Source organism: Paramisgurnus dabryanus, chromosome 5 (genome assembly GCF_030506205.2).
Source record: "Paramisgurnus dabryanus chromosome 5, PD_genome_1.1, whole genome shotgun sequence".
NCBI lineage: Eukaryota > Metazoa > Chordata > Actinopteri > Cypriniformes > Cobitidae > Paramisgurnus > Paramisgurnus dabryanus.
The window spans coordinates 44368866-44396668 of NC_133341.1; the positions used below are offsets into that span (position 1 = coordinate 44368866).

The 27803-nt window shown below is 37.7% G+C and overlaps 1 protein-coding gene across 2 annotated transcripts in view; it reads right to left on the reverse strand.

Annotated features, from left to right (window-relative positions):
* The window catches only part of rxrab (retinoid x receptor, alpha b), a 76548-nt gene that overhangs the window by 43616 nt on the left and 5129 nt on the right, over positions 1 to 27803 (reverse strand). The window contains exon 2 of one of the 2 annotated variants that reach the window (XM_065284323.2): positions 8374 to 8505. The exons of the other annotated variant lie outside the window; for it this stretch is intronic. Within the exon in view, the coding sequence (XP_065140395.1) occupies positions 8374 to 8505 (132 nt within the window). The remainder of the gene's footprint in view (positions 1 to 8373; positions 8506 to 27803) is intronic. 2 annotated transcript variants of the gene reach the window in all.

Genomic DNA, 27803 nt, shown 5'->3' on the forward strand with positions numbered 1-27803 from the left:
AAATCATCAAACAATACTTTTCAACACTATTAATAACCTCTGAGGTCCTGCACATTTCTGCACTAGCACATCCCATAATAATGCACCTGTTCAGAAGGTTTGCTGACTGTGCATCTACAGCAAATGTGTTCATGGGATGTCCAAATAAGCATTATCTTATATTAGTTTTATTTGTCAGATTTGCAATGGCTAAAACAGCCAAGCTCCAATGTTTGCAATGTTCAGGGTCTGATTCCAGGGCATGAGAAACTGCTCCCTGAAAATGAAATGTTATCGGTTTCCACTACAAGACTACAGTGAAAGAGACGATCAGATAAGCGTCTGTGCAGCTCAGAGAGAAAGCTCTGTCTGCATAAGCCACCTGTGAGACTGAGCCAGCGCTATCCGACACACTCGGCTACACGTGTTTGCACAGAGATGGACAGATATGAACTGTTGGATTGTCGGTACGGAGAGAAGTGCTGTAAGAGAGTGCAGGTATTAGGATAGCATAGTTATAGCACAGGTGAGCCTTAGGCTGGCCACATCTATTAGGTTTACATGCAACCAAATAATCAGTTTGTAATCGTATTGATAGCTCAATCGTATTGAAAAGCCTTCATGTATACATCTTAATGATAATCAATACGTTTGAGGACAATAGGATGCAAATTTGGATCGTATTGAAGAGATTCGTATTGAACATTTCTGCTCAAGTTCACGTCTTATATTAAACTCTTATATCACATGATTCTCGCCACAGAAACATGCAATAGCAAGGCAGTGGCATCGCGCATTATTACGGTAAGGTTACTGGGGTCACGCGATGTACATTCTGCCGCGTTCATGTGTACTTTTAAAACATTAGGCTACTTAAAGCAATAAAATAACGTTGTGACTTTCGACAAGTGTGTTTTCATCACCTATTAGGGATGCTAAACAATTAATCGCGATTAATCGTTAGCAGAATAAAAGTTTTTGTTTACATCATATATGTGTGTGAACTGTGTATAATAAATTTGTATAAATAAATGTACACACATGCATGTATATGTTTTAGAAATGTTTACATGTGTATATACATTTGTATATTTATATATAATTTATATTATATATAAATATACATACTTAATATATACATTTTTTTTTCTTAAAATTATACATGAATGTGTTCATATTTATATATATACATATTTATTATACACAGTTTACACACATATGTGATGTAAACAAAAACTTTTATTCTGCTAACGATTAATCGCGATTAATTGTTTAGCATCCCTATCACCTATATCTAAAAAACTTCTTAAGAACAACTTTCTCCAACTCCGCTTTGACTTTAATCCAGAGATAAAGCCTGAACTCGACGAGAGATGCTGTCCGCAGCGAGGCGTTGCCAATTCCTCTGCTTTTTTCGAGTTTAGATTTGAGCTACTATTTAAACTGTTTCCACCAGTTGTTGTTTTTTTCTGGGGGTTAAAGATTAAAGTTTTTTGTTCATTAGTTATTGGTATTTGGTCTGTGAATAGTCATTGGGATGCTTTTGGGCTAATTTTTAATGTCCATTTGGGATGGTTCAGATACGCGAATCTGGCAACCCTGGCTGTGGACTTGCGCAGACATTCGGTTCGGATTCTATAGAATGTACATGTAAACGAACATTTTAATCAGATTGCAATGTTTAGGGTGCATGTAAACTGTATCGTCGTAACCTTCAATTGTATTAAATTCAATCGAATTGACAACATTTTGTGCATAGCCATTGAGTCCCAATGTTTGGGATGCTCAACTTTTTTCACTTCAAGGCCCCCTAGTTGGCCACAACAATATTTGAAGGCCCTCACTCACTCAAATTTTTCCACATAAAATTAAATAGAACTTGGAATGACTAGACAGATGTATATTCGCTACTAAAATGGCCACAAAAATAAGAAGCATCTTGATTTTTGCTTGTTTTAGTTTATTTTAATGCTTGTTTTGTCCAATTGTAATGATTTTTAGTCATCTTGAGGCCCCCTTGGAAATCTGCTGAGGCCCACCTGTGGCCCCTGACCCCCTGGTTGGGAAACACTGGATTAGGGTATCTGACAGCGTGTTCCAGTTTCTGTAAGGCAAATGGTTTCGGAACCCCAATACAGTAAAACTGCACATTTTAAAATGGCCTTTAATTGTGGCCAGCCTAAGGCACACCTGTGAATTAATCATGCTGTCTTGCAACATATGCATTGCTACATGATCTCAAAATTCCATTGTTTTTCATTTTTAAGACATTTATAAACCCACTGGTCTGTCTTTACTTTAATGATGGGTGGATGGATGTGCTTTATGGACATTCACTATCTTGAACCCAGTATAAGAAGATAACAGCATTTTCATATAAAATGCATATTTGATTGCCAGCCGCCTTACTTTTAAGTTACGAACACAGAGAGATGAAAGAACAGACACATGTATGATCACAGATGGGACTGGATGGCTGGCATAGTGCCCTGAGAACTGGAGCTTATAAAGGGTGCCTGCCAATCTGAGCCCAACAAGCTGTTTTTAGGGGGAAGGGGGGCATGTGCAAGTCATTTTATTCTCACAGACCATCAACGTCCTGCGAAAAGCCAATATAAACCTCATTTGCCAGAGCATCTTCTCAAAAAGCCTGTTCTTGTTAAAAGATCAAGCATAACTATCCCCAGATTCTTGAATCTGAAAGTAAGAATTTGCTACAAAAATTATATTGTTTTTGGTATGACTGAATGTTTTGTATTGTATTAATGTTAAATTTCTTTTATTTTAGACTGGAGATAAAAAACAGATAAGTGCTGTTTAACAGTTGGACTCACAAAAGTGAGATAATATTTCATTGGGGCTGTGCCAGAGAAAGATAAAGAGCTCAGTGGGACTTTAGACGCCGATTAAATCCGATAAAGCTCCAGGACTGATAGCTTCCCTCCAGCTTCTGTCTTGTTAGCTTTTCTGAATGTCATGTGTACACCATATTCAACGAGACACTCTATAAAGCCAGGATACAGTTTTGTGATTGTGTAGGCAGTAGGATATAGACAGTAGCCATGTTTCCATCACCATGATTTTATGGGCGTTTTGAAGTATCGCATCAAATAAGAGTGATGGAAATTTCTAAAACAATCCCATAATTGTTTAAGCTCTCTTGAAGTGGTTTTTTACTTTTGCGAAAAAGAGTAAATGCGAATGGAGATTGAAAACTCTTTGCAGAATAAATTCTGACGTAGCGAACATTAAACGAAAATGTTTCCGTTGAAGTTGACCCTGTTCCTAAATGCCGCACTTTATGTGGACTTTCGGTCTGGTGGCCTTTAATTGCGCTAAAAACTTGCTTAGTCTATGAGTCCGTAGGGTGTGCCATCGAAGTGTGCTCATAAGCGCCTCCTTTCACCCTTGATGCGGTCTTCGACGAAGCCCGCACTGGAGCAGGCTTTGCACACTTTACCAACCCAGAAGTCCTTGTGAAATACCAATCAGACCAACAGACAATGGAAGGGAGGAGTTCACACTGATGGACAACTTTTCTTCCTAAATGACCCTTGAGTCTGTCCCAAAATACGACTCCGGTGCTCTCTCGTGGACTTGCGTCAAGGGTCCCTAAGGTCTGCACTACATGATGTCATCAAAGTGTGGACTCTGATGAAGTCCATGGCTGCGTCCGAAACCGCATACTGTACAGTAGGTACTGAATAAAATGAAGTACCTACTTACTTGCCGTTAAAACAGTAGGTACTGTAAAGTATGAATCCTGGTAGTATGAATGGTATTCGGACGTACTACATCCGCGTGACCAAAGTCGTCATCACGTCATGTCATTCCATCGCGAAAACAGCCACATGCCTCTTCTTCTTCGTTGGATAACTCCTCTCCCGGGGCATCATGGGATGGTGAAGTGTCCATCAAATGCACACTGCAAAATCTAACCGGAAGTAGTAGGTCATCCGGGTACTTTTCGCATACTGTTTTGGACGCAGCACATAAGTCCAGAGTGTGCAATTTGGGACAGGGCCATTGTCTTTACCATATATAGGGTGTGATGTCATCTTAATGCCCTTGCTGCTAGTCACTAGTGCCTGCATTAAAAATGCTGCATTTCTTCTTCATTTAGTTTGTCAATTAAAGCTGCACTGCTAATAAATTTAAAAAACTTGCCTCATCGTGACTACATGCAGTCCTGTCTCTACTTTCCAAGCATGTCTTGTTTAGTTTTCTGTTGGTTACTAGGTTACCAATACCACTGTCATTCGCTCAAACAACTTGATGGAAACGTACCTAATTCGCATTTGTTTGTTTTTCTTTTTTGCGAATTTTGAAAAGCTTCGCTTCACGTTTGGATGGAAACCCAGCAAGAGAAAGCTTCCCCAACCACTGCTTTAAGTCCATGTAGTGTGAAGTAGAGGTCTTCTCGGGTCCAAAGAAATGTACCCGACCCGAAATGACCCGAATCACTTCATACCCGAACCCGACGTGCATAAATAAAAAAAATTGACCCGAGACAAACCCGAGAAAATTAGACCCGAGTCCGACCCGAACTAGTGCATTTTTTTTTTACCCGACTGGAACCGAATGTAAACGGCACTGACGTGTGTGCATTCTGCAGACCCATGCGCAGCAGTCAGACAGAAAGAAACTCCGGTGGCCTTGCAACCAATTTGGCGAGCTGCTCCATTCGTTTTACTTTGTTATCTGACGATGACACTAACGTAACCGCTAAAATGTACATTTATAATTGACTGACATGTTTGTCTCAACGAAAATGAACCTTCCGACAACCACACAATGTCGCAAGCGCTCTTGGAAAACAGATGAGAGGTTTGAAAAGGACATTGACGCACACAGGCGAGAATGTTCGGGTCTTCTCGGGTCCGTTCAGAAAAAACACATTCATTTTTAAATTACCCGAGACCCGATGCCGCTATTATTGTACCCGACCCATGTCCGAGGCACATGTGAAACTTTTAGACCCGAACACGATCGGGTCTCGGGTCGGACCTCGGGTTTTCGGATCTAAGTGGACCCGTGAAGACCTCTAGTGTGAAGTTCAATGTTTCTTCAACTGTAGCCACTTTTATGCAAAAACATGAAATTTGCCATTAATTCTATATAATTTTCAACTTTATTTCCATCACAGAATTGTCAAACAAAAATAATTTGAAATGTAGCATGACATTTTTAACCCAGCGTTGTTTTCAAAAAGTGATGAACCCATTACGTTGGGTTGTAATTTAACCTATGCTGGGTGGTTTTACCCATTTGTTGAGTCAAATATAAAAATTTCCCCAACATTTGGTTTTGTCCTTTTTTGACCCAACGCTGGGTTGAAAGTAACATTTTAAAAGTGTATGTCCAGTGATGTATGCCTGACCACTAAGAGCGCTTATTTTCCACAGATCCAAAAGTTCCCAAATTTGAATAAACACAGTTCCAAATAGTATCATTGTTGCGAGATATTTTCCAATTTCAATTTGGCAAATGTCAAAAACCGCTGCCCACCATAACCAGGAACAGTTTTAACCCAAATGCGACTAAAAGATTTAGTGTTTTCCCTCACAGGCATTGACCGACAAATTACATATGTACTCTAATCGCAGGCACCTCGGTCTGCTTTATAGACACGACTGCCTCCATCATCAGGAAGAAATTAGCCGAGCACTAAGCAACGCAATCTTATTGGCTGCCTGGCCAGTCCGCTCCATTTGAGGTCAGCCCAGACATTCCAATGGATAATCTTTTCCATCCCTCCTCTCTTTAGTCTCTCTCGCTCTCTTTTCTCAAAAGAAACTAAAACACAAGGCTGGCTTTGTGTAACCTCTTCACTAGCTTCTTCTCGCTCGATCTGTGTGTTTTAAGCCAACGGTTTAGAAAGCATGGGAGGCTTGAATATATATACTCCTCCCGCACCTTCCCGTAAAGTTATTTTACATCACAAGCTAGTAATATGAATCCTCTGAATTAGGGCCATCACCACATCAGAAGGTTCTGGAGACTAGCTGAGCTATGTTTGCCTCTGGAGGTTCGCCCACTTTTCCCAGCATCCTTTTCTTTGTTCTGTTCCCTCGCTCTGAACTTGCAACAAAAGGCTGTAATTATGGTGGGCACCAACAACCAGAGAGAAAGAGCGATATTATATTATTCTCTCACACTTCAAATACATTTGCTTGCTTGCATTTACAGGAACACGTTTAGATTTATGCCAGCCGCAGAAGTGACAGCTGTCGAGTTGGTCGGTTAGAAACAACCCACACATTTCTTTCATTCGTGAGCAAAATATTGACATAAAGTCGGCGTGTTAAATGCCAGAGATACACATCCTCACCAAAACATGTGGTTGAGTGATTTTCAGAGGGCATTTTTATTGCTGAAAGCTTGCTCCGACTTAATAGAGTACTTTTAACATAGGATGAGTTCACATGAAAAACCCTCTTAAAGTCTCCCTGTAGTAAAAAATTTAATCAGTTAAAACTCATCTTTAAGTATCATAATAGCATATATAAAAGTTCCACCAATCATTTCTTAATGCTTTACATTTTACTCTACACCCTTGCCTCATTTAGTATACGCAGATCTATGAATATGCAAATCAGTCCCAACCTCTACTCATTCGCACAGCTCGGACCATATATAAATATATATATTGAATATGAATATACAAATTAATCCCCGCCTTCATTGTTTTGCGCCACCTCGGACCATAGATAGGTAGGTAAATAGATGCTACATTCAGCAGTTTCGGACACTATTTATACATGAACTGCACATTTCAGCTTCGAGTCATCCATACTATAATATTTATAAATCGAACTTCTGATTTACGCTTTCAACTGCGTGATATGATTGTTTACATGTTTGTGACGTTGAGAAGCAAGACGATTTTTTTAACCGCGGGAATTAGACTGTCTCCAATTTTATGGAGCAAATACTCATCAATGGTGTTGAATGATAAATTTGCACATGAGCATTTTTTTCAGACTCTTTAGAATGTTTAGGTTCATTAATTTTACTTTAATGGCAATGAAAAGGTTAATAGTCAGTAATTGAAATGCATTATTTCACAATTGTCACTTTAGGGGTTATTAACAATTCGCATATTTTGCGCGCTCAAGTTTGTTATTTCAAATGTAGGTGCGTGGTATAATGGAAATGACACGGTCGCAACGCGCACGCTGTGCAACGTGCTGGTTTTTCCAGGCGCATCCGCACCGCATTGAGTTAAAAACGTTTCGCCTTTTTAGAATGCTGCAAGCCCACCGCAGGTCATTTGACAAGAACCAACCATTTTCCACATAGTTTTGAACCACCCCTAAGTCTTTCATTGGTATTTAACCAATTTGAATGTCTTTAACTGCAAAACCATCTAGGTGCACACAGGATTTTGGGAAATATCTCTTCAAAATTTTACAAAAGTCTCTTGGAATCACCCATACGTGCACGTTTGTCACCCAGTTCTCCCACACACTTAGAGGACTTTGGTGAAAAATCTCTGTGGCATTTGATGGGTTTTGCCATCAAACCAGTATTTCTGAATGTCCTGAGGCTAGGATTAAAAGGATTTGATGTGAAAAAATTTTATGAACGTATAAAACCGAAAGTGCTCAGTCGAGGTCATTACAGTATTTTTTATTTTTGACAACAGTGGCATTTTGCGGCTTTTGCATCTGAGCTCATATTTCAACCTAAGTCTCAAAGGTTTCTCCTCAATTTGTTTTTAGGACAGAACGCCTTTGTTATACTGTAAGAGCCATAATACACAGACAATTTGGTCTTGCATGTATTTGATAAGAAATATTTGAGTATATAAAATCAATCCTATTCCTAGAAGAATAAGGCAAAAATCTCCATTTGATTTCTGTTCAGTTTCACAGAGAAACAACATATACGATTTAAGAAAGTATAGCTTTAATACACATTAATCTTACTTTACAATGTATTTCTGCAATATGTACTTAAAAAAAGAACAATATGCCAAATTGTATGCCAAACGAAAAATCATTTGCAAACAGAAGGACCCACGGTACGGCACGTGAATACATCATCATGTTGAAACATAGTATGCAGCAAGTAAGCCGTTGAAACAAGTCTATTACAGAAGACGCGGGGGAAAATGTTTCTTATATGGGATTTGTTGTAACATGTTTAACCCAGAAACTATTACCCATAACTGTAAAGTAACTGTATCATGTGTCCCTACACTTACACAGGAATGAGAGGACAACACATGTAACACTTCTACAGTATGCATTTATAAGACCGACACATTTAAAAAGATGCTGACAGCTGAATAAAAATCATTCTCAGTACTGTGGGACTAAACTAATGTGTTTGTAGCGAGCGCAGGTGCTCCGATATGCTCGTGAGTGCATGTGTGTGTGTGATTTATACCTGTGCATATCCTGTGCTGTTGTAGTGGGTACGAACCCATTAAGCCAGAGCAGCCATCGGGCGAACTGCCAGCATCGCCCAGCCGGCTCCGCAAACACTGCGGCACTCCTGAACATGCGTTTTTCAGGAGTCCTGTGTGTGCGACACAAGAAAAGTGGGTGAGAGTCACTCACTTTCAGTGCAAAGAGATACGGCTAGCTTAAAACCAGTATGTAAAACCCTCACGCTGCATTAGGAGTCATGTCTCGCCAAAATTATAATTTAATAAGTGCGATCGGCTTATATGACAGCCCCGAGGAAAACTCAATATCTCAGAGGTGATTTTTCATAATGCAGGAGTTTAATGATCTTGATGAGGAATCGCTAAGAAATGAGAGTATCCCTCACTTCAATATCCTGGCAGTTTACTAAATATATTTATATGGCATTACTGAGACATCTGTTGTACACTTTTAAAATAAAATAAATTTCTAAAGCTCTATGGTTTTATAAAAAACATTTGTAATAAAAAATGGTAAGATTTGACTAAAAGGTGGGGAACAAAAATGGTTCTCCTAAGACATCAATGCTAAGAATACTTTATATAACCTTTATTTCAACCCAAATGCTATGTTGTTTTAACCCATGGGTAACAACAACAATCCAGCATAGGTTTGTTTATGTAACCAAACTGTTGGGTTTGTTGTCCATATTTGACCCAACAATGGGTTAAAACAACCAAATAGTTATTTTTTAAGAGTAAAACATTATCATTTTTAGGCAGTAGACACTGTCTATGGCAAAAACATGTGATGGAAAAATGTTCTACCTTGCTTCTGTTTAAGTATAGTAAGTTATGTCAACTATGGTAAGCATTTAAGAATGTCCCCTTTGAGGATGGGAAAATTCATCCTCTGGTTAGGTCTGGAATGCTCGTGCATGACATCACCACTTGTGGGCGGGGCCTCACCTCATGGTTCTGCAAGATTTGCGGTACTCCCTAGAAAGGCCCATATGTGTTTGTGCAATTGCATGCGTGTGGCCCATACTACGTTTCTCTGATTGATATGGAAATAGCTCGACCTTGAGATGTTTTATTTGCTTGCTGGTAAAATTGCAAGTGGCTCAATTTCATCTGTCTTTGCGTGTGAACTTACAGACCACCCAATACTTGAACTCAGTATTGACCTTGTGCAACAAAGGACACCTACACACACAAACTAAAAGCAAAATCTGTAGGTCTCTTTATGAGACCCATGATATTTGCTCCTTTCAGAGCTCACATTTACAAGACCTTGATGAGAGGCCGCGCCACGCCGAGCAGATTCCTGTATTCAAGGTCTCCATCTCATCACTAAGACAATCAAAGTTAAGGTCAAAGGTCAGACCTGTAATTCAATTCATCATGAACATCATAAAAATCTCTCTTTCAAGGGTTCTTGATTCTCTAGAATCTGGACCACAGTGGAAGCAGAAGTTGCAGCCTTGGCTATGTGAGCATCGGCAGCCTTCGAGTGTCTTTGTTAGCCTTGAGAGCTGCAATAGAGATGAAGAAAGATCGAGGTCCTTCAGCTGCATGATTGATGAGGGTAATACATATTTTTGTGCTAAAGATCAGCTTTTGAGGTTTGCTGACATTTTGATGCAGAAAATGATGAGAATGAGAAAGATAAGTTGTTAGTTTTTCATAAAATTTACATTTGAGAATTTAGCAGATGCTTTGCAGATGCAGATGCAGATGTTGCAACTGACAATAGTGAGGAAAAAACGACGTGATTCTTTATGAAGGAACATGAGAAGTGCAATTAACATTGATTCTTAAAAGAAATACCTGCTAGAACAGGGAAAGATAAAGAAATACAGGATTTTTATTAGGGATGCAACAGACAAGACAAAACTCCCGCACACTATCGTATACTTGCAATTAAAAAATTATTTATTCATAAAATTAGGGATGCAACGAAAGGAAAATTCCAGGCCGAAGCCGAATAAAATGAAACACTCAGCTGAATATTGAACAACCAAACAATTATTACTTTTTAATTTTCCTAATTGTTTTGCCAATTTTCTCACTATTGCACAAGTTACATTTTCAGAATGTCCTTTTTTCTATATTTATTTCAAATTATTTAACAATTAAATTTTTTAACATTCCATTATAGTCATTATAGGGTCTTTATAATTTTTTGCGTCTTTCTCTGACATTTTAAAATGCTTTTACCAACATGTTTGCTGCATTTGTGCGTCTCTCACTCTGCACTGGTTGCTATTTGATCACGTCATCAAAGACCTCATTGTTCGGTAAAATGTATACATTTATTTTATCTTCGCAAACCGAAATTATTCGGCTGAAAATAACAAAAAACAAATTTTCGGCCAGATCATTTCGGTTGCCGAACATTTGGTGCATCCCTAATTTTTATAGATTAAGTATATAATAAAATTTATAATAAAAAAGGAACCAAACATTACTGTAATGCTGCACATACACCAAAAGTGAAGCATCGCGTTCCTCGATCTAGATTACTTATGGGATTTAAGTTAGTTTCATGCAAATTTTTCCCTTGAGTTTGATATTTTCGCTGCAAACGCGCTGCCCAATTCGCGTCATTTGCATCACCCTGCACTGATTTGCATCTGTTCGCGTCTTTGCATTGATTTCAATGTAATCGACAAGCTTTATACACATTTTCGCATAAGTCAGGAGTTTTTAAAGTTTTTTGTCAGCCAGACCTTCTTTACCAAAATTAAAGTACCCCTGGATTTTCAGTAAATATTTAAATAATTTAATAGCACAATTGCATATTTAACTTTATTTATTTATTTTTCATCAGTGTTTCCCATACATTTATTTACTCGTGGCGCACCACCACAGAATCAACACTGGCCACTTACAAATAGATTTTTCATGATTCCCATTTACATTTATATTTTACTCTTTTAAAAACGGCTTGATTCATTGTTGCAAGCGCTCAACGCGCCTCCCCCTCCCTTTCTCTCTCAAGTTGCGTGCAGCGCGCGCCTCTTAGTGAAAAGGTGGCGGTGTTTTCAATGTCCGTTCCTCCGTATACTTTCTTTTTCGCATAAACGTCAACAGTCACAGATGTTACTGACAGAGAAGACGGCTGATCAAGTTTATCATGACTTGACGAAAGGTTAGCATTAGTGTTTCCCACACACATCCGTTCTCTCCCTCTATATGCCTGCGCACGTGTTTTGTAGTAACTCTGTGTAACAGTTACAGTGTATTCTCTCAAATTTCTAAATTTGCACCGAATTGTCTGTGCTATACCCGATATACAATAAAACTCACATTTAAAATAATAAAGGGGTCATAACACAGCAATATATTGATAAGAAGAGCAACAGCAGTAAGGCTTCAATGTAAATGTATGGTGATTTTGTCAGATGATGTCACGTTTAGGATTTTAGCAACAGTTTGATTAAACACGAGGTGTTACTGGGTCATGTTTAGTCACTATTTTATAGTCTACTGGTTTTATGTCTGACAACAGAACAGATCATATGTAAAAATGGCATTTAGTTGTCTTAAAATGCAATATAATGTGACAGATCAAAGAGTAGAAGTGAAACATATTTCAGATGCTAACCCTTGATCAAAAGCAAACACATGATGACGTCACATATGTGACCAGTCACAGAAAGTAGGGACACAAGTCGGATCTGGGCATTTTGAGTTATTCACAGATTCTGAAAGCGCAGTTTCTAAGCTTTCCAACGATGTCTAACACATGGAAATCTGATAAGATTTGTGGCCATTTGAATATAGGAACTCAGAAATACTCAAACCGAGAAAATCGAGACGAAAGGGACTCTTCTTTCCAGCTGGGGGAGACAATAGGGCTCATTTACATCTCATTTAGCTAAGCCATACCCCCTGTAAAGCCGTTTTGAGATGTTCTAGCATCATATGTAGTATTTAATGACCAAATGACAACCCGCAAAAATAAACATGACTCTTTTTACCTTTGTGGGGATCACAAGTCGAATCCAGTCTGTTTCAGATTATTTACATCAGATTTCGCATGAATGTCTGGTAATACAATATAATATACAATCTGAAGACTATTTAAATCGTAACATGTAAGGGTATATGAGCTTACACTCCGTTAAACACATGAACCCGCTTTCAAAGTTTGTATTTAAAATAGGGAAGTAGTATAATAGATCATCCAAACAGCGCCGTCGAAAACGTGACATCCTTTAGAGATGTTACCAATGGCTCGCTCGTTCCTCCATCAGCCAATGACTTCATGGAAAATATTGATAGACAAAACATGTAGCCAATTATATGAAGAATACAACGATATCTGTGTAACTTCTGTGTGTTTGGACTCATGCTGCAATGCAAGAACTGACATGGATATGACGTCAAAGTACCGCGAGAGCGAGTCGAAATTAAACTACTCCGTAAGATTTCTTAAGAGCTCTTGCGATACTTTGATGTCATCCGACTGCGGCGCCGCATAAAGTCAGTGACGCGGCTGACGTACGATGCGGCTGACTGTTATTTGTGCCACCCCAGGCCCCCAGCTTCTTTTATTTTTCTTTTGTTTTGTGCGCCCGAGCTTTACAGTCTGGGGAGACGCAGGCTATAAGTTTGAAAAAAAAAAAACTTAGCAAACATGTCTGAGGAACAGGGCAGCCGCGTCACTACAGTCACGTGACTTCACGCTCGAGCCGGAAGAGAAGACAATGCTGAATAAAGTCGTAATTCTGCTATTTTTGGACCAAACTGTATTTTCGATGCATCAACACAATCTTACTGACCCACTGATGTCACATGGACTACTTTGATGATGTTTTATTACCTTTCTGGACATGGAAACCATACATAGATTTTCAATGAAGGGGATAGAAAGCTCTCGGACTAAATCTAAAGTTAAAACATCTTAAACTGTGTTCCGAAGATGAACGGAGGTCTTCCGAGTTTAGAACGACATAAGGGTGAGTCATTAATTACCTTATTTTCATTTTTGGGCGAACTATCCTTATTTAGTAGTCACGCTGTTCCCTTTGGGGGTGGAGGCGAAAACAAAAGCTTATACAGTATGTAAATATACACACAGACAATGACGCCCCCCGCTGCACGCTAGAATCTCCGGAAAAACAAGCCTATTTCAAACGCAAAATGTACGCTTTTAAATATACAAAAACTGCTATCTCAAACATGGAGAGGCTTCTTCGTGATCTCAACTAACAGATTCTGCAATAAAACGAAAATCACAAATTTTGAAAAAAAAACTTTGTTTCTCATTTTCTCGAAACTTGTGCTGCCGACTTGTGTCCCTGGTTTCCGTGACGGGTCACATATATGCTAATTAGAGTGTGACGTTTCATCCATTTTAAAGATTTTAGCAATCGTATTTTACATAGTTATTGTTATAATTACCTTCTTCTGGTAATTTTTTGTAATGTTGTGTAATGGTTACATGACATGCAGATTAAACAGATAATATATATATTTTAGTAAAAAATTACTTTGTTAGTAAGTGTTTTATTTAGATTTTTTAATTTTAAAATTATTTATTTGCATCTTACGATTTAGTTGTAAGTAATTAATTAAATGATTTCCATAAGTTCAAGAACCCCCTGCAATTCTTACGAACCCCAGTTTTGGAAACCCTGCTGTGGTGATAAATTAAAAAGGATCAGAGTACGGAGATCTTCGGCTTTGGATTCTTATATGATGTAGTAATGATGGCCTGAGTTTGTTTTAAGTTTAGCTGTGTCATTTCCTGTCAGTAAATATGAACAAAAATAGCACAGAAACTACTTTGGCAGGGCTGTTGAAATAGTCAAGATAGTTTGCTAGAACAAGAGGTCTGATTCATAACCTTTCATCAGACACTGACAGCAGAGACAGTGATGGTGGGATGAATGGACTGAAGAAGTTTAAAATAGCTGCCAAACTCAACTTTCTTTTCTGTTTTAGAGTTCTTTCTTTTTTTTTTGAGATCTCAGCTGTCTCAAACTCATATGCACAAGTATCAGTAATTTAAATAAAAAAGCAAACATTTCTTATGTACTCTAAAAAATGCTCTAAAAAGCAGTGGGTAAAAAAGGGACAAACCCAATTTAATCTATGCTGGCTTGTTTCAACCCAAATGTTGGGGTGTTTTAACCCATTGATAGGTCAAATATAAACATTTTCAGGGGTTAATTTAACCTAGGGTTTGTCTCTTTTTCACCCAACGCTGGAGCTTAAAGCTAGGTCTTTTATTCAAAATTGTGTTTACAAAATGTTAATAATTAACACCAAATTATATTATTTGCATTTTATTCTCCCCAAGTGCACCAAAATTAAACCGAACCATGACATAAAAAACCAAGGTACGTACCGTGAATTTTGTGTACCTTTACACCCCTAATAAAAGTTAGGATTTTGGTCCAGATTGACTTATTTGATGCAATCAAGTCCAATAGATGTTGCTAGGATTGCACCTGCACTGATGAATAAGTACAAAGTAGCATGATTTAATGAACAATCATGTTTAACACCATAATAATCATGGTATTATTATTTATTTATTTAAGTTTTTATTCAAAATATGACAATGTGTTCATAAAAGCAGGGAAAATATGAATATCCATGTCTAGTCCTGGACCACAAAAGGGGTATATTTGTATCAATAGCCAACAATACATTGTATGAGTCAAAATTATTGTTTTTATGCCAAAAAATCATTAGTATATTAAGTAAAGATCATGTTCCATTAAGATATTTATTATTAAAAAAGAATAATACTTACTCAACTGTTTTGTCCTAATTTCTTACCATTTTCGCTTCGGTTTAGGGTTAGATTTACATAAAATGACATCCTTACCCAAACCCGACTCTTACCCTAACGCCAGGCGACAATGGTTTAAAATTTAGAAAATATAAAAAATAAATCTGAAAAAAACAGTATAAACAAGTGATGCTAGAGATCGGCATCGGTATCGGCCAGAAGTTGTCTGTTTAAATCGGTATCGGCCCAAAAAAACCCTATCGGTGCATCCCTAGTATAAACCAATACTTAAAGTGACATCCTAATGCAAACACCAAATCTAACCCTAAACCGAAGCGAAAATGGTTTGAAAATAGGAAAAAGCAGTTGAGTAACCAATACGTGACAATCACACATAAACAGAAATTCGTGATACGATCACAAAAAAACGCGGAAATTCGTGACAGTATCACGAAAAAGAATCAAAAAATTATGTGAGTTTAGGTACGTAATTTCGTGAGACTGGGTAGGTATTGCATATATATAATTTACTATATGTAAGTAATTAATTTGCTGACTAGATGCTGCATTAGCAAAAAAACAACAGCAGGAACCCAAGTTTGTCATCAAGGCTTACCGGACACTTATATTAGTAGTCCCGCAAACAGTTTCACAAAAATACACGCAGATAAATCCAACACAAATGTTTAATGTCATGATTATTACCATCGATTTGCATTCGTTTATATTAGGGATGCTAAACAATTAATCGTGATTAATCGTTAGCAGAATAAAAGTTTTTGTTTACATCACATATGTGTGTAAACTGTGTATAATAAATATGTATATATATAAATATGAACACATTCATGTATAATTTTAAGAAAAAAATTGATATATTAAGTATTTATATTTATATATAATATAAATTATACATAAATATACAAATGTATATACAAATGTATACATTTCTAAAACATATACATGCATGTGTGTACATTTATTTATACAAAGTTATTATACACAGTTCACACACATATATGATGTTAACAAAAACTTTTATTCTGCTAACGATTAATCGCGATTAATCGTTAAGCATCCCTAGTTTATATCCAGCTGGTTACTTTTATCCATGATTTATACATATTTTAAGTTAATAATGAGAGAAAGCAAACTATATGCAGTTGTTGGCTACAATAACATATCCAACTAGTACAGTAGTAAACATTTTAATTTGGAATAAATAAAGCTAAATATGTCGTTCACATAGTATGAGTCCTTCACCTGTATTTCAAAACCTGGTGTATCCCTCGAGTAAAAAAAAGAAATACCAACCGCTGTTATATATCACTGCAACCTTTTGTAGTATCTTTATTTTAAGTAGTTTATGTATGCCAGTAACTAAAAGATCGCTTGAGCATTAAAAGAGCAATAAAACATCTCAGAGAGAATACAGAGAGGGAGAGAGAAGTTGGATTTGGTATAAATGAAAATGTCATACAGCAACAGGCAGCCGAGGTAAAAGCAACATCTGAGCTCAGATTCAACATCATCATCAAACATTCAGATCAGCTCTGATGATCTAAAAATACAACTCCATCCCATATAAATAATTATAACATCCTCCAAGGAGCTCATCCAATCATTTCCAAACCTCTGTTTCCAAAACTTATTCTTAATCCTCAGGATGTTCAGCGTGCCATAAACTCTCCTAAATAATTCTTCCCACTACATAATATTACAATATTATGATTGTAGGTGAGCCAAATATTTCTCACAAATTATTCTTGGTGTAGCCAACATACTTTCCAAATGAACTCAACCACAGCAATCCCTCAAGTGTCATGCGTTGGAGATAGATGAAACCCATAATTTACACATCACTGTTTAAAAAGACAAGAAGATGGCATGGCTGAATCCATCCCACAGTACATGTGAAAAACCTCTTTATTAAGTCCGTGTGCATATGTTAGTTGTTTTGAGTGCATTTGGGCAGATGTTCAAATGTATGAGATGGAAAAACTACATTTGCTGTTCTCAGCGGAGTCTGTTAATAAAAGCCTCTCTGTAATATTTTTCCACATCCTATAATTTGAGCATTACTGTTGAGAGGCTCAGTGCTGCAGCTACAGAGATTAACAGGCACCACAATAATGTTCACTCTGTGTACTTCACTCGAACGGAAACAGGAAAAAAATGAGTTGATGAAATATTGCAGCATATTTCAATTTTTCAACCCTATTGCTCCTGTTTTTCCGTCAAAATTGGATATGTGTCATTGAGTTCGCACTTTTTCTTGTTGAACAACCCAAAAGAAAAGTTTAAAGGGACAGTTCTAAGACATCAAATACGGAGCCTCATGAGGCAAAAAACAGCCAACAGTGCCACATTAATTTACATCCTTAAATGTTTGAATTCCCTAAGAAATTAGCCATAGTTTTAAAGGGCAGCTGTGGTCTACATTTTCTTTGGTATGTAAGTGTGTGTTAGTACATGTTAACAATATGCAAAAGATACAAACCCCAAAGTAAACAATGACGTGAGTTATCGTTTCCCACATAAATCCCTTTACTTGGACTACAACAAACACACGGATTGTATGCAACGGTTTAATTCCTGTGCCAGTTGACGTGGACAAGACCGACATTATCATAATTCATCTCCTGTTAGCATTGCATTGTGCGCACATCTTTTAAACATGGTAAGGAGCGTCACATTTTCGGCTGACGTCAGAGGTATTCAGACCAATCACAATGTTCAGATTAGCTGGCCAATTGGGACACATCGCTTTTCAACTCGGCGCAATTATAATTTTCATGTTTACCACCACTTTATTTAAATAGAAAATGAATTTGGGCTATTTTTGCTTCTGATTTAAAAACAAGGTGTTTTCAAGCGCATTGTTGGCACGTTGCCATTTTGAGGCAACTAAAATAGACTATGCCATTGACCAAATAAAACCTGGTCTAAAGTCTAAAGTCTTTGGCGCAATAGTGTTTTTGTTATTTAATGGGCGCGTTAGAAATATGCGCCTATAAACGGAACAACAAATGCGGGTTTGCTTATCACATACATGGATGCGCAGCAGCACAAGAAAAGCTTTTAAATATAGTAAAGCATTTAAATGTAAAAGATTATTATTGAGTCTCTTGGACATAAATGAGGACTAATTATGAGATGTTAGAAGGCGTAAAGAGCTGCTTCACCTGCAGCCTGGTAATAAATGCTTTGCTTTAAACAAATGCATCTGTTTTTAAATGTTTTTTTTTAATGCTACCTCATGGATTTATTGTATATGATGACTCTGTACCTGTGGATATGGTGAGATGAGAAACATTTTTATGTAATGCCTTAAAAACAAACTCATGGCGCTGTCCGGGTTCTGAAACACTTCGGCTCTCTGCACATTTGTAAATTCTTTATCTCCTGTTTGTTACAAATAAAGTATTTTTAGAGTACAAACCTTTTCTTACATACTTGTAAATTATTTTTTGATGATATTGGATAGCCATACATTTACAGCAATTAAAAGCCTGCTATTTTCACTTTCATGACTAAAAGAAAACGGGTTTAAAAGGTTTTAATAAAAAAATAACAATTTCAATACAAGTGAAAAACAACACTATTATTTAACATTAATCTTAAACTGGGGATCTTCTTCCTCCGCTTAAGTTTTTCAGTTTACAAAGTCTGTCATCTAAATAGAGATTAGACATAGCACCAGCGCAACTGGCTTTTAAAGGGGATGAGAGCTGAGACTCTCATTGGTTTATTGCACCATTTTTTCCAGTCATTAAATTAGCAAAAGTGGATTCGGACACGCCCATTTAGTCCGTGCGCCATGCGCATTAGACCATGCGCTTAGATCGTTGAAATAGGGCCTAATATCATCAACGTGTGTTCAGCATAATGCAAATTTGCGACAACACATGCTGACAAGATGGGATAAGGTGGATGAAATAAATTTTCTCAAAGAGCCAAAAGTTGCTTTGTCTTTGACCGAGCCGGCGTTGTCCTAACGCGGAGCCTCCTTCAACACAATGGAGTCATCTGGAATACTTTAATGATGGATGGATGTACTTTTTGGAGATTGGCCTACATCTAATTTCAGTCAAGTGACAGTGTGTCTGTCATTCATGTTAGTTTTAAACAAACAACCAATTGATACAATGTTTCTCATCCAATAAATACATGCCGTTAAACGTGCATGTGGCGAGATCTGTTAATTTTATTGCAAATGACTGTTATGCATCGACTGATGTATATCAACACATGTTTTCAGACAGGGGGTTTGATTAAAGCCGCGGGTCTCCATCAGGTAAACAGCTCCCTTCCAGGCAAACACACACATCTCACTGACATCCTGTTCCTCGCCTCCTCATTGTTCTCTTATGACTTCCTGCTGTACCAAATCACACACTCGCCAATGTAAACAACCCTGAGAGAACATAAAGCCAAATGACGATGAAGACAGCGAATATGTCAAGTCCCGTCCTGCCATCGGTTACATTGAAAAATGCAATGAAGCAAATGTCGAAAAACCATCAAATCCATCTTTATGAGAATGATACTGTATCACGTTACCAAACAAATTAAATCAAACATGTCTGATGGTTTGGAATATAATCTGTCCGACTAAGGGCAAAGGGTGGAAGGTTGGTTTGTTCCTAAACATTCTTTACAGTGCAACTCAAGTGCAACTTTACCCCAGAGACATTTAAATCAGTCTGGATGGAAACATAAGCACATAAAGGAGCCGAACGGAATGTATAGCACAATTTAGTCCATGTCTTATTTTTCATGCCAAAAGGTGAAAAACTACATGCAATCTACAATTTGTCATCTGATGCAAAGACGACAATGGAGAAATTATGTCAGTCTGCAACATAGGTTGTGCCGGCACAATTCGTATGTATTTTATGAGGTGACTAAATAGTATGAATTTGTACGATCAAATTTGTAGGATCTGCTTTCGCCCCAGTAATATTGGGATTAGGAGCAAGGTTAGGGGTGGTGTGTCATTTAGATTTTTTTTTCAAATAATCATACATTTTTGTACAACTTAGCCACCTCGTAAGATATGCACAAAGTCCTGTGACATCAGATGGGTTGTGTTTGCAAATGGCAAGAGGAGTCTTGTACTTTCTTATGCTAAGATTAGGTGCATTTACATGCACAACATTAGCATATGTCTTTTAAAAATCATCTTATTATGCAGTGGCGGCTCGTGACTGCTCATCCGAGGGGCGCAAATTCAAAATATGTATTTGGAGTGTCAGGTGTGTTGCTTGCGTTTTCAAAATATGTGTTTGTTGCGTCATGTGGACCACTTGTTTTGTCAAAATAAGTGCCTGCTGCACACACGTCAAATCCGTTTATGATAAAAGAGAGACGCTCACGTTCACAAAATACACGCAAGAAGTAAACTCTGATTGTGCATGAGATTATGCGAGTATCTGGCAAATGCGAGCATCTCTTTTATCAAAAACCCTTTAGACGCGTCTGCATCAGGCACTTATTTAGACAAAACACGTGATGCACATGGTTCACATGACGCAACAAACACATATTTTGAAATTACGAACCACACACATGACGGGCTACATTGTGATAAACTTCGCATTGAGCGCCCTCGAAAAAAGAAGTCACCGGCCGCCACTGTTATTATGCAAACCTGTTTTCATGCGTTTACATGTAAATAAAAAAACGGCTATGCAGACTTTTTTGCTTTTTCCCTTGATAAAAGAAAACTATTTTAGTAACACAGTTCCTATGTTGACTACCAATCAGTCTACAGTGAGGACAACGAACTTGATGGATGAACTTCAGTCATGTTTAATCATTATTTTTTAACAAAATTATTTAATTTATTAAACATTGGGGGCCCTATTTTAACGATCTGAAACGCAAGTGCGAAGCGCAATGCGCAAGTGAGTTTGTGGGCGGATCTTGGGCGCTGTTGCTATTTTCCTGGCGGGAGAAATAACTCTTGCGCCAGGCACAAATCAATAAGGGGTTGGTCTGAAGTAGGTTCAATATTCATAGGTGTGGTTTGGGCGTAACGTCAAATAAACCAATCAGAACGCTATCCAAAATTCCCTTTAAACGCAAGGGCGCAAGTTTCATGGCAGGTTGCTATTATTATGACGGATTTACCAGGCGCAGGATTTGATTTGCCAGGAGCGGTTCACAGCCGAGGAGACCGACGTTCTTGTAAGAGCAGTCAAAGACAGAGAAGTTGTTTTGTATGGGGATAGGAGAAACCCGCCCAAATCAGCGTAGATTAAACAGGCGTGAGAGGAAATAGCCACAATTGTCTCATCAGCTGGCATCCCCATCGTTGCGCCATGCACTACAATGATGTCAGGAGACGGGGGAATTCCAAGCTTGCCAGCATAAATCGGCACGCCGTGTTACGGGAGGTGGATCTGAAAGGGTTTGGGGGCTTTGAAATCGGACCCAAGAAACGCAAGCAAGGTCCAACCCCAAAGTACACTTACATATCAAGTTCATATACATTAAGGTTTCTTATGAAAATATTTTAATCGTTATTTGCATGATAATTTTTTTTACGCAGCCACACAATAAATAAAAACTCCACAATGCTCACCACTATGATTCCCCTTATCTCATGTGTTAATATTTTTTATTATAAAAATGTATGATCTGCAAAAATAACTGTTGCATCTGTGTAGATTAGATAGGCAAAGTGTATGCGCGTTGTGCACGCTATACATTATGGTCAATCATGCGCCCTTAAAATAGCATAATGAACAACGCGCATCGCGCCACTGACTTTAGACTAGTTTTTTCTGGTCAGTGGCGCAATTGTTTTTTGAAACTGCAAAATAGCATCAGGGATGGTTTGCACCGCAACACGCCTCCTTTTTTGCGCTGAACCGCCCAGGGAGCGCAAGTTCATTCCCTAGTTTGCCGACGTCCGTCTGTGGAGGGAAAAACCCGCTGTGCGCCGGTGCAAAATACGAATGATACATGCGTCACTGACAAAGTCAATTGCACTGGGTGCAAGATAGGGCCCTGGGTATCTTACATAATAAAGTTTTTTTTATAAAAGCAATAATCTAATTGAACATTACAGTGATTTTATCAGAAGTAAAGGGTTTAGAAATCACAAATCCTAATCAATTTTTTAAAAGAAAAAAATGGATAGTCAAGATTACAGTGGCCTTACGGACCCATTGACATTTGCATTTATTTATTTAGCGGACGCTTTTATACAAAGCGACTTGCAAATGAGAGAGCGTTTACTTGTCACTTATGCTTAAATGTTTTGATTGAAGGTGAATTTGAGATTGAGTTTCAAAGCTTCGAAACGAGAAAAGTTGAAACAAGATCTGGTTAGTTATCCAGTCACAGTTTTTTCACAGAGCCTCAGGGAGAACACACTGTACATACGCACACACAAATTGCTACACGACAACGTGTCATATGTCAATGCCACACGTAATTCCAACAGGATGTGAGAGCTACATTTATTACAGAGAAAAACTGTGCTATTGTCTTTCTATTTATCATGCAAAAATGTCAAGCATTTTTTCACTGAGGTATACCGATGACATTTAATGCTGAATGTGTTTTTTTTATAATAAAGGGAAAACACAATATTTTCATGGAGTGTAAATGGGTATGCAAAAGCAATTAGAGCAATCTAGCCACATGAGTCATGACTCTATTAAGTTATTAGAAACAAAATGAAAATCTGTACAATCAACGTGTGCAATTACCAGCGCCGCACAGGACTGGTGGGAGGCTGGAAATAGTACAGATGACATAAGTTTAAGGCTGGTGCTGCTATGACTCATTTTTCTGCGTTACTTTTACAAGGAAGACCTGCAAAAGAATCTTGCTCCTGGGAGTATAGAAAGGAAGAAAGGCAATTTGGTTCGCATTATGGTAAATAGGTGGGTTACAAATCGATGGGACATTATACATTTATAATAAAAATGTGAGTATGAGAAAAAACATAACTGGGGACTATAAAAAGAAAAAGAAAGGAAATATCTTGAATATTAGCTGACCCAGTAAATAAAACAAGTTTGGTGGAAACAATAAAACAATACAATAAAATACTGTATATGATTCCTGTAGCTCAGTTTTTAGAGTTTGATAAATTTATTTGTGTCCATGGCACAAAATTCAGCTTTTTTGTGCCTTGAGCACGAATGTCTTTAAATGTTTTTTTCGTGTCCATGGCACGCCTTTCTTTTTTCGTGTCATTTAATGTATTGTTTTCTCAAAGCTTTTTCCTACTTTTTTACCATTGTAGCTTGGGGTTAGAATCACTTTACATTTTTAGACATTCTAACCCAAACCCCAACTCCAAGCGAGAATAATTTTAAAGTGGTAGAAAAACATGTAGAAACCAATACATAAAAGTACATCCGAACCCCAAATCTGAGCCCAACCCCAAGCGACAATGATTTAAAAATAGAAAAAAGAGAAAACAATACATAAAATGACACGAAAAAGAAAATCGTGCCCATAGAAATTCGTGCTGAGTGACACGAAAAAGACATTTGTGCTCAAGGCATGAAAAAAGCTGAATTTCGTGCCATGGACACAAAGAAATTAATAAAATATTTTGTGACTATGAGATATTGTGGTGAGATCATGTTGAGTTATGCATAAGCCAGGCCTTGAAAGTGCGACCAAATTTCTCAATGATGCACCTCAGTGGCGGCCGGTGACTTCTTTTTTCGAGGAAGCTCGATGCAAAGTTCGTCACAACATGTATGTAGCCCATCATGTGTGTGGTTCCTTTTTTCAAAATATGTGTTCTGCGCATCGAGAGATCTTTTGTGCATCACGTGTCTTGTCAAAATAAGAGCCTGCTGCAGATGCGTCTAAAGGGTTTATGATAAAAGAGATGCTTGCGTTTGCCAGATACTCACATAATCTCATGCGTAATCAGAGTTTAGTGTTGAGGGAGTGTCTTGCGTGTATTGCGTGAACGTCAGCATCTCTTTTATTAGAAATGGTTTAGACGTGTGTGCAGCATGCACTTATTTTGACAAAGCACGTGATGCACATGGTTTACATGACGCAACAAACACATATTTTGAAAACGCAAGCAACACATGTAACACTCCGAACACTTATTTTGAATTTGCGCATCCTCAGATGAGCAGTCACGAGCCGCCACTGGTGCGCCTTAAAAAAATATTAGGTCGTTCGATGGATTAAAAGTCTCTACAACTCTGTCTCTGAGTCTGAAAGTCTCCCTTTGGTTCAACAACAAGCACACATTAGGTCCATGTTGGGGTATAAACCAATCAGAGTTAGTGAAGGGTGGACCCCTCCCTTTGATTGGCCCAGATATTCCTGTTCGTGTGTGTGCGTTTAAAAATACGCGTGGCGTGTTGCAGTCAAAAGCGCCAAGAGAGGCGAGTGGCCCGTCCGATAAACTGAGTGGATGTAGCCGCAGATGTTAAGCCCCGGTCCCGGCATTAGGTAATGAACCACATACAATCGAGTCCGAGCCAGAGCATAATTCTTATAAAGAAAAACGTCTTGAACGTTAACTCAAAGTAAAGCAATGTTACATTGAATAAAAGTTTATTCTTTTATTATTACTCACAAATTTTTATTCTAGGTTTTAATCCCTCATTTCTTGTTTCAAAAAGAAGCTTAAGGTTACCTAAAACATATCTCATATCTCCAGAGCATGTTAACAGCACATGTAACATATACAAGATATATCGATTGCGATAATATAATTGTGCAAAATTTTATTATTGCAAATGTGACGCTCATTACCATGTTTGAAAGATTGGCGCACAATGCAATGCTAACCGGAGTTAACTTACAGGCCTGGATTAAGCGGATTTAAAGCAATAGCATTTGACGAAGATACAATGCATGCTGAGAGCATTCTGTTAATATCATCTCATTTTTGACAGAGATGCCATTTAGTGAGCTCCTAAAATCTTTATATTTAAATTAATTGATTTTATTACACGGCTCTCTGGAATGCTTGATTCTGATTGGTCAGTTGAGACATCTGCAGGTTCGTTCTTTTCAAATAATAACCGCTCCAAAGTAATAACGCATAGCCGGTACTACTTGTACAATTAAAATCGTTCCGCGCCAATAAAGATTACTAGCTGTTTGGCGCTATCTTGTGACAAACATGGGACAACCATAATTTTAATGTATGGAAAAAACAAAACATTAAAACAGTGGATAGAAGAACGAACAAAGAACAAGGACAAGAACCAGAGAGCTTACTGAGACTGAACTTGACAAAATAGAGCATGACAGCTACGAAGCCAACACACAAAAAATACAGAATGGGCATTAAAACTTCTCAAAGACTGGCTAAAATAGAAAAAAATGCAGACAGACAAGTATGAAGCAGAGGATCTTAATAAGGTATTACGATCATTTTATGCATCTAGCTGTGCAAAGTTTCGCGGAAGGATAAAAATGTTAATTTAAAACAAATATGCCAATAAAATGTTTCAAATTCATATTCATGTCCAGTTTTTTTTCTTATGTGGGAAGTAGCCGTGTAATAAGCAGGATAATGTAGAGGCAGCCGGTAGTTATCGGGAAATAAGCCCCTTCAGTGTGATACAAGACCCTCCACTTCGCGTCGGGTCCTGATCACACTGTCGGGGCTTATTTCCCGATAACTACCGGCTGCCTCTACATTATCCCTTACATAACAAATATATCATAAAAAACCTAATTAAATGTTTGTCTGTCTGACGCTCTCTTCATATAGCAGTGTGCATTAAGATCTGCTTTATAAAAGAATGTTGAAGGCATGCATTGACAAGCTTATATAATAAAACCCTAGGGCAACTTCACATGACAATATTAAAAATAAAAAGTGACTATTTTTGCCAAGAAATTTCTATCTATAGACAGGAGGGGAAGTCAATCAAAAAAATATAATCACAGCTATTGACAGCGCTGAGCTTTCAGAGCAGTTCAAACAAGCGTTGACATTCTTCAATGTCAGGAAAAGTGATTTAACAAACACACGTGGTGGCAGATGCTCTTTACTGCGACTGTTGCTATGCTAATATAGCGCAAATGTGTCTCCTGTCAACAGAGCTCATGCATTAAGCATGAAGGGCTAAAGGAAATCATGCATGCTAATAACAACATGTATGCACAAAAATACTCTCAACACATCCAGGAAGAAAGATAGTCTGTGTGACACCTGAGTCACCATAACTAATCTTGCTTTCATTCTTTACACTTTAATACCTGGATTAGCACTCACAAACACTTCTGATTTAACGCGTTACCTCCATAATGAACATTCAGTCATTACTTATCTGCCCTCATGTCATTTCAAGCCTGTACCTTCTTTCTTTCACAGAATACAAAAGGTGAATATCTGAAAAACATACAGTACAGGTCACTCTTATACTAAACATGGGGTCATAAGATAGCTCAGTGTACAGAAGATGTGTTCCAGCTTTTCTTGTTCATTAAAGTTTTTAAAAGAAGCAACGATGTGAACAATAAATCAATAATTCTCAATAAATGTTGCGACAGTAGATTTTTTTTACTATCCCTAAGGTAAACTGTACCTTAAGTTATCTTTTCTAAAATACGTAGCAAAGGTTCAACCACCGATTATCAAATATCTAAAGGAAATAAAACAAAATACCACTGGGGCAATTCTAAAACAAACAATGACTCAAAGTTACCGAAGCTCACTTACAAATTGCCATTTTCTTCAGGGTGTAAATTAAATCCTTCTGTCCTGTAGGGTATAAGTGCAGCACACAACACCTGTTTGAGTATCAGATGAACGGTAGTTTGGTGGCCCTGTTGCTGTTTAATGGGATTTTTTGTGTGTGTTTAATTTGCTGCTCTCGTGGGAGACGATACGCAAGATCCATATCTCCATCAGATATCTGAATTACTGACTGTTCTGCAGTCACTCATATCCTTCAAAAGAGCTACATACAGCATGTACAGTAAAAGAAAGACCTAAAGGGTAACAACAGACAATATTTACAGTTAGCAGAAGCTTAAGGTTAGTTTTAAAGAAAGTCATATCATGAAAATCTGACTTTTTCCATGTTTAAGTGCTATAATCGCGTCCACAGTGCTTCTATCAACCTTGAAAATGTGAAAAAGATCAACACAGTAACTTTGTTTTGGTAAACCATTCTTTGCAAGCAAAAATTAGGTTGTTAAGATTTCGCCTGTTTTGTGAGGTAGGTAGCAAGGCCAATTACAATAATACCGCCCCTTATTATGCACTATCCAACCACGGCACTGCCATTTAGTGCATAGAGAAAGAGAGAAAGAAAAAATTATTGACGGCACAATTGAGTTTCAATTACAACAAACCACCATCATTGTGATCGGTGTTTGGATTTCATCAGCTCATTTGCATTTTAAAGTACACACACAAAACGGCAAATTTTTGCTCATGCCTACAAAATGGGAATTTTAACATGCTATAATAAATTATCTGTGGAGTATTTTGAGCGAAAACTTCACATAAGCACTCTGGGGACACCAAAGACTTATTTTACATCTTTAAAAAAAATCTCATAATATGGCCCCTTTAAGTTCCACTTTAAGTTTAAAGGATTAGTTTACCGAAAATTCTGTCATCACTTACTCACCCTTAAGTTGTTTCAAACCTGTAAAAATGTCTTTGTCCTGCTGAATACAAAGGAAGATATTTTGAAGATTATTTGTATCCAAGCAGGTCTAGGGTAGTCT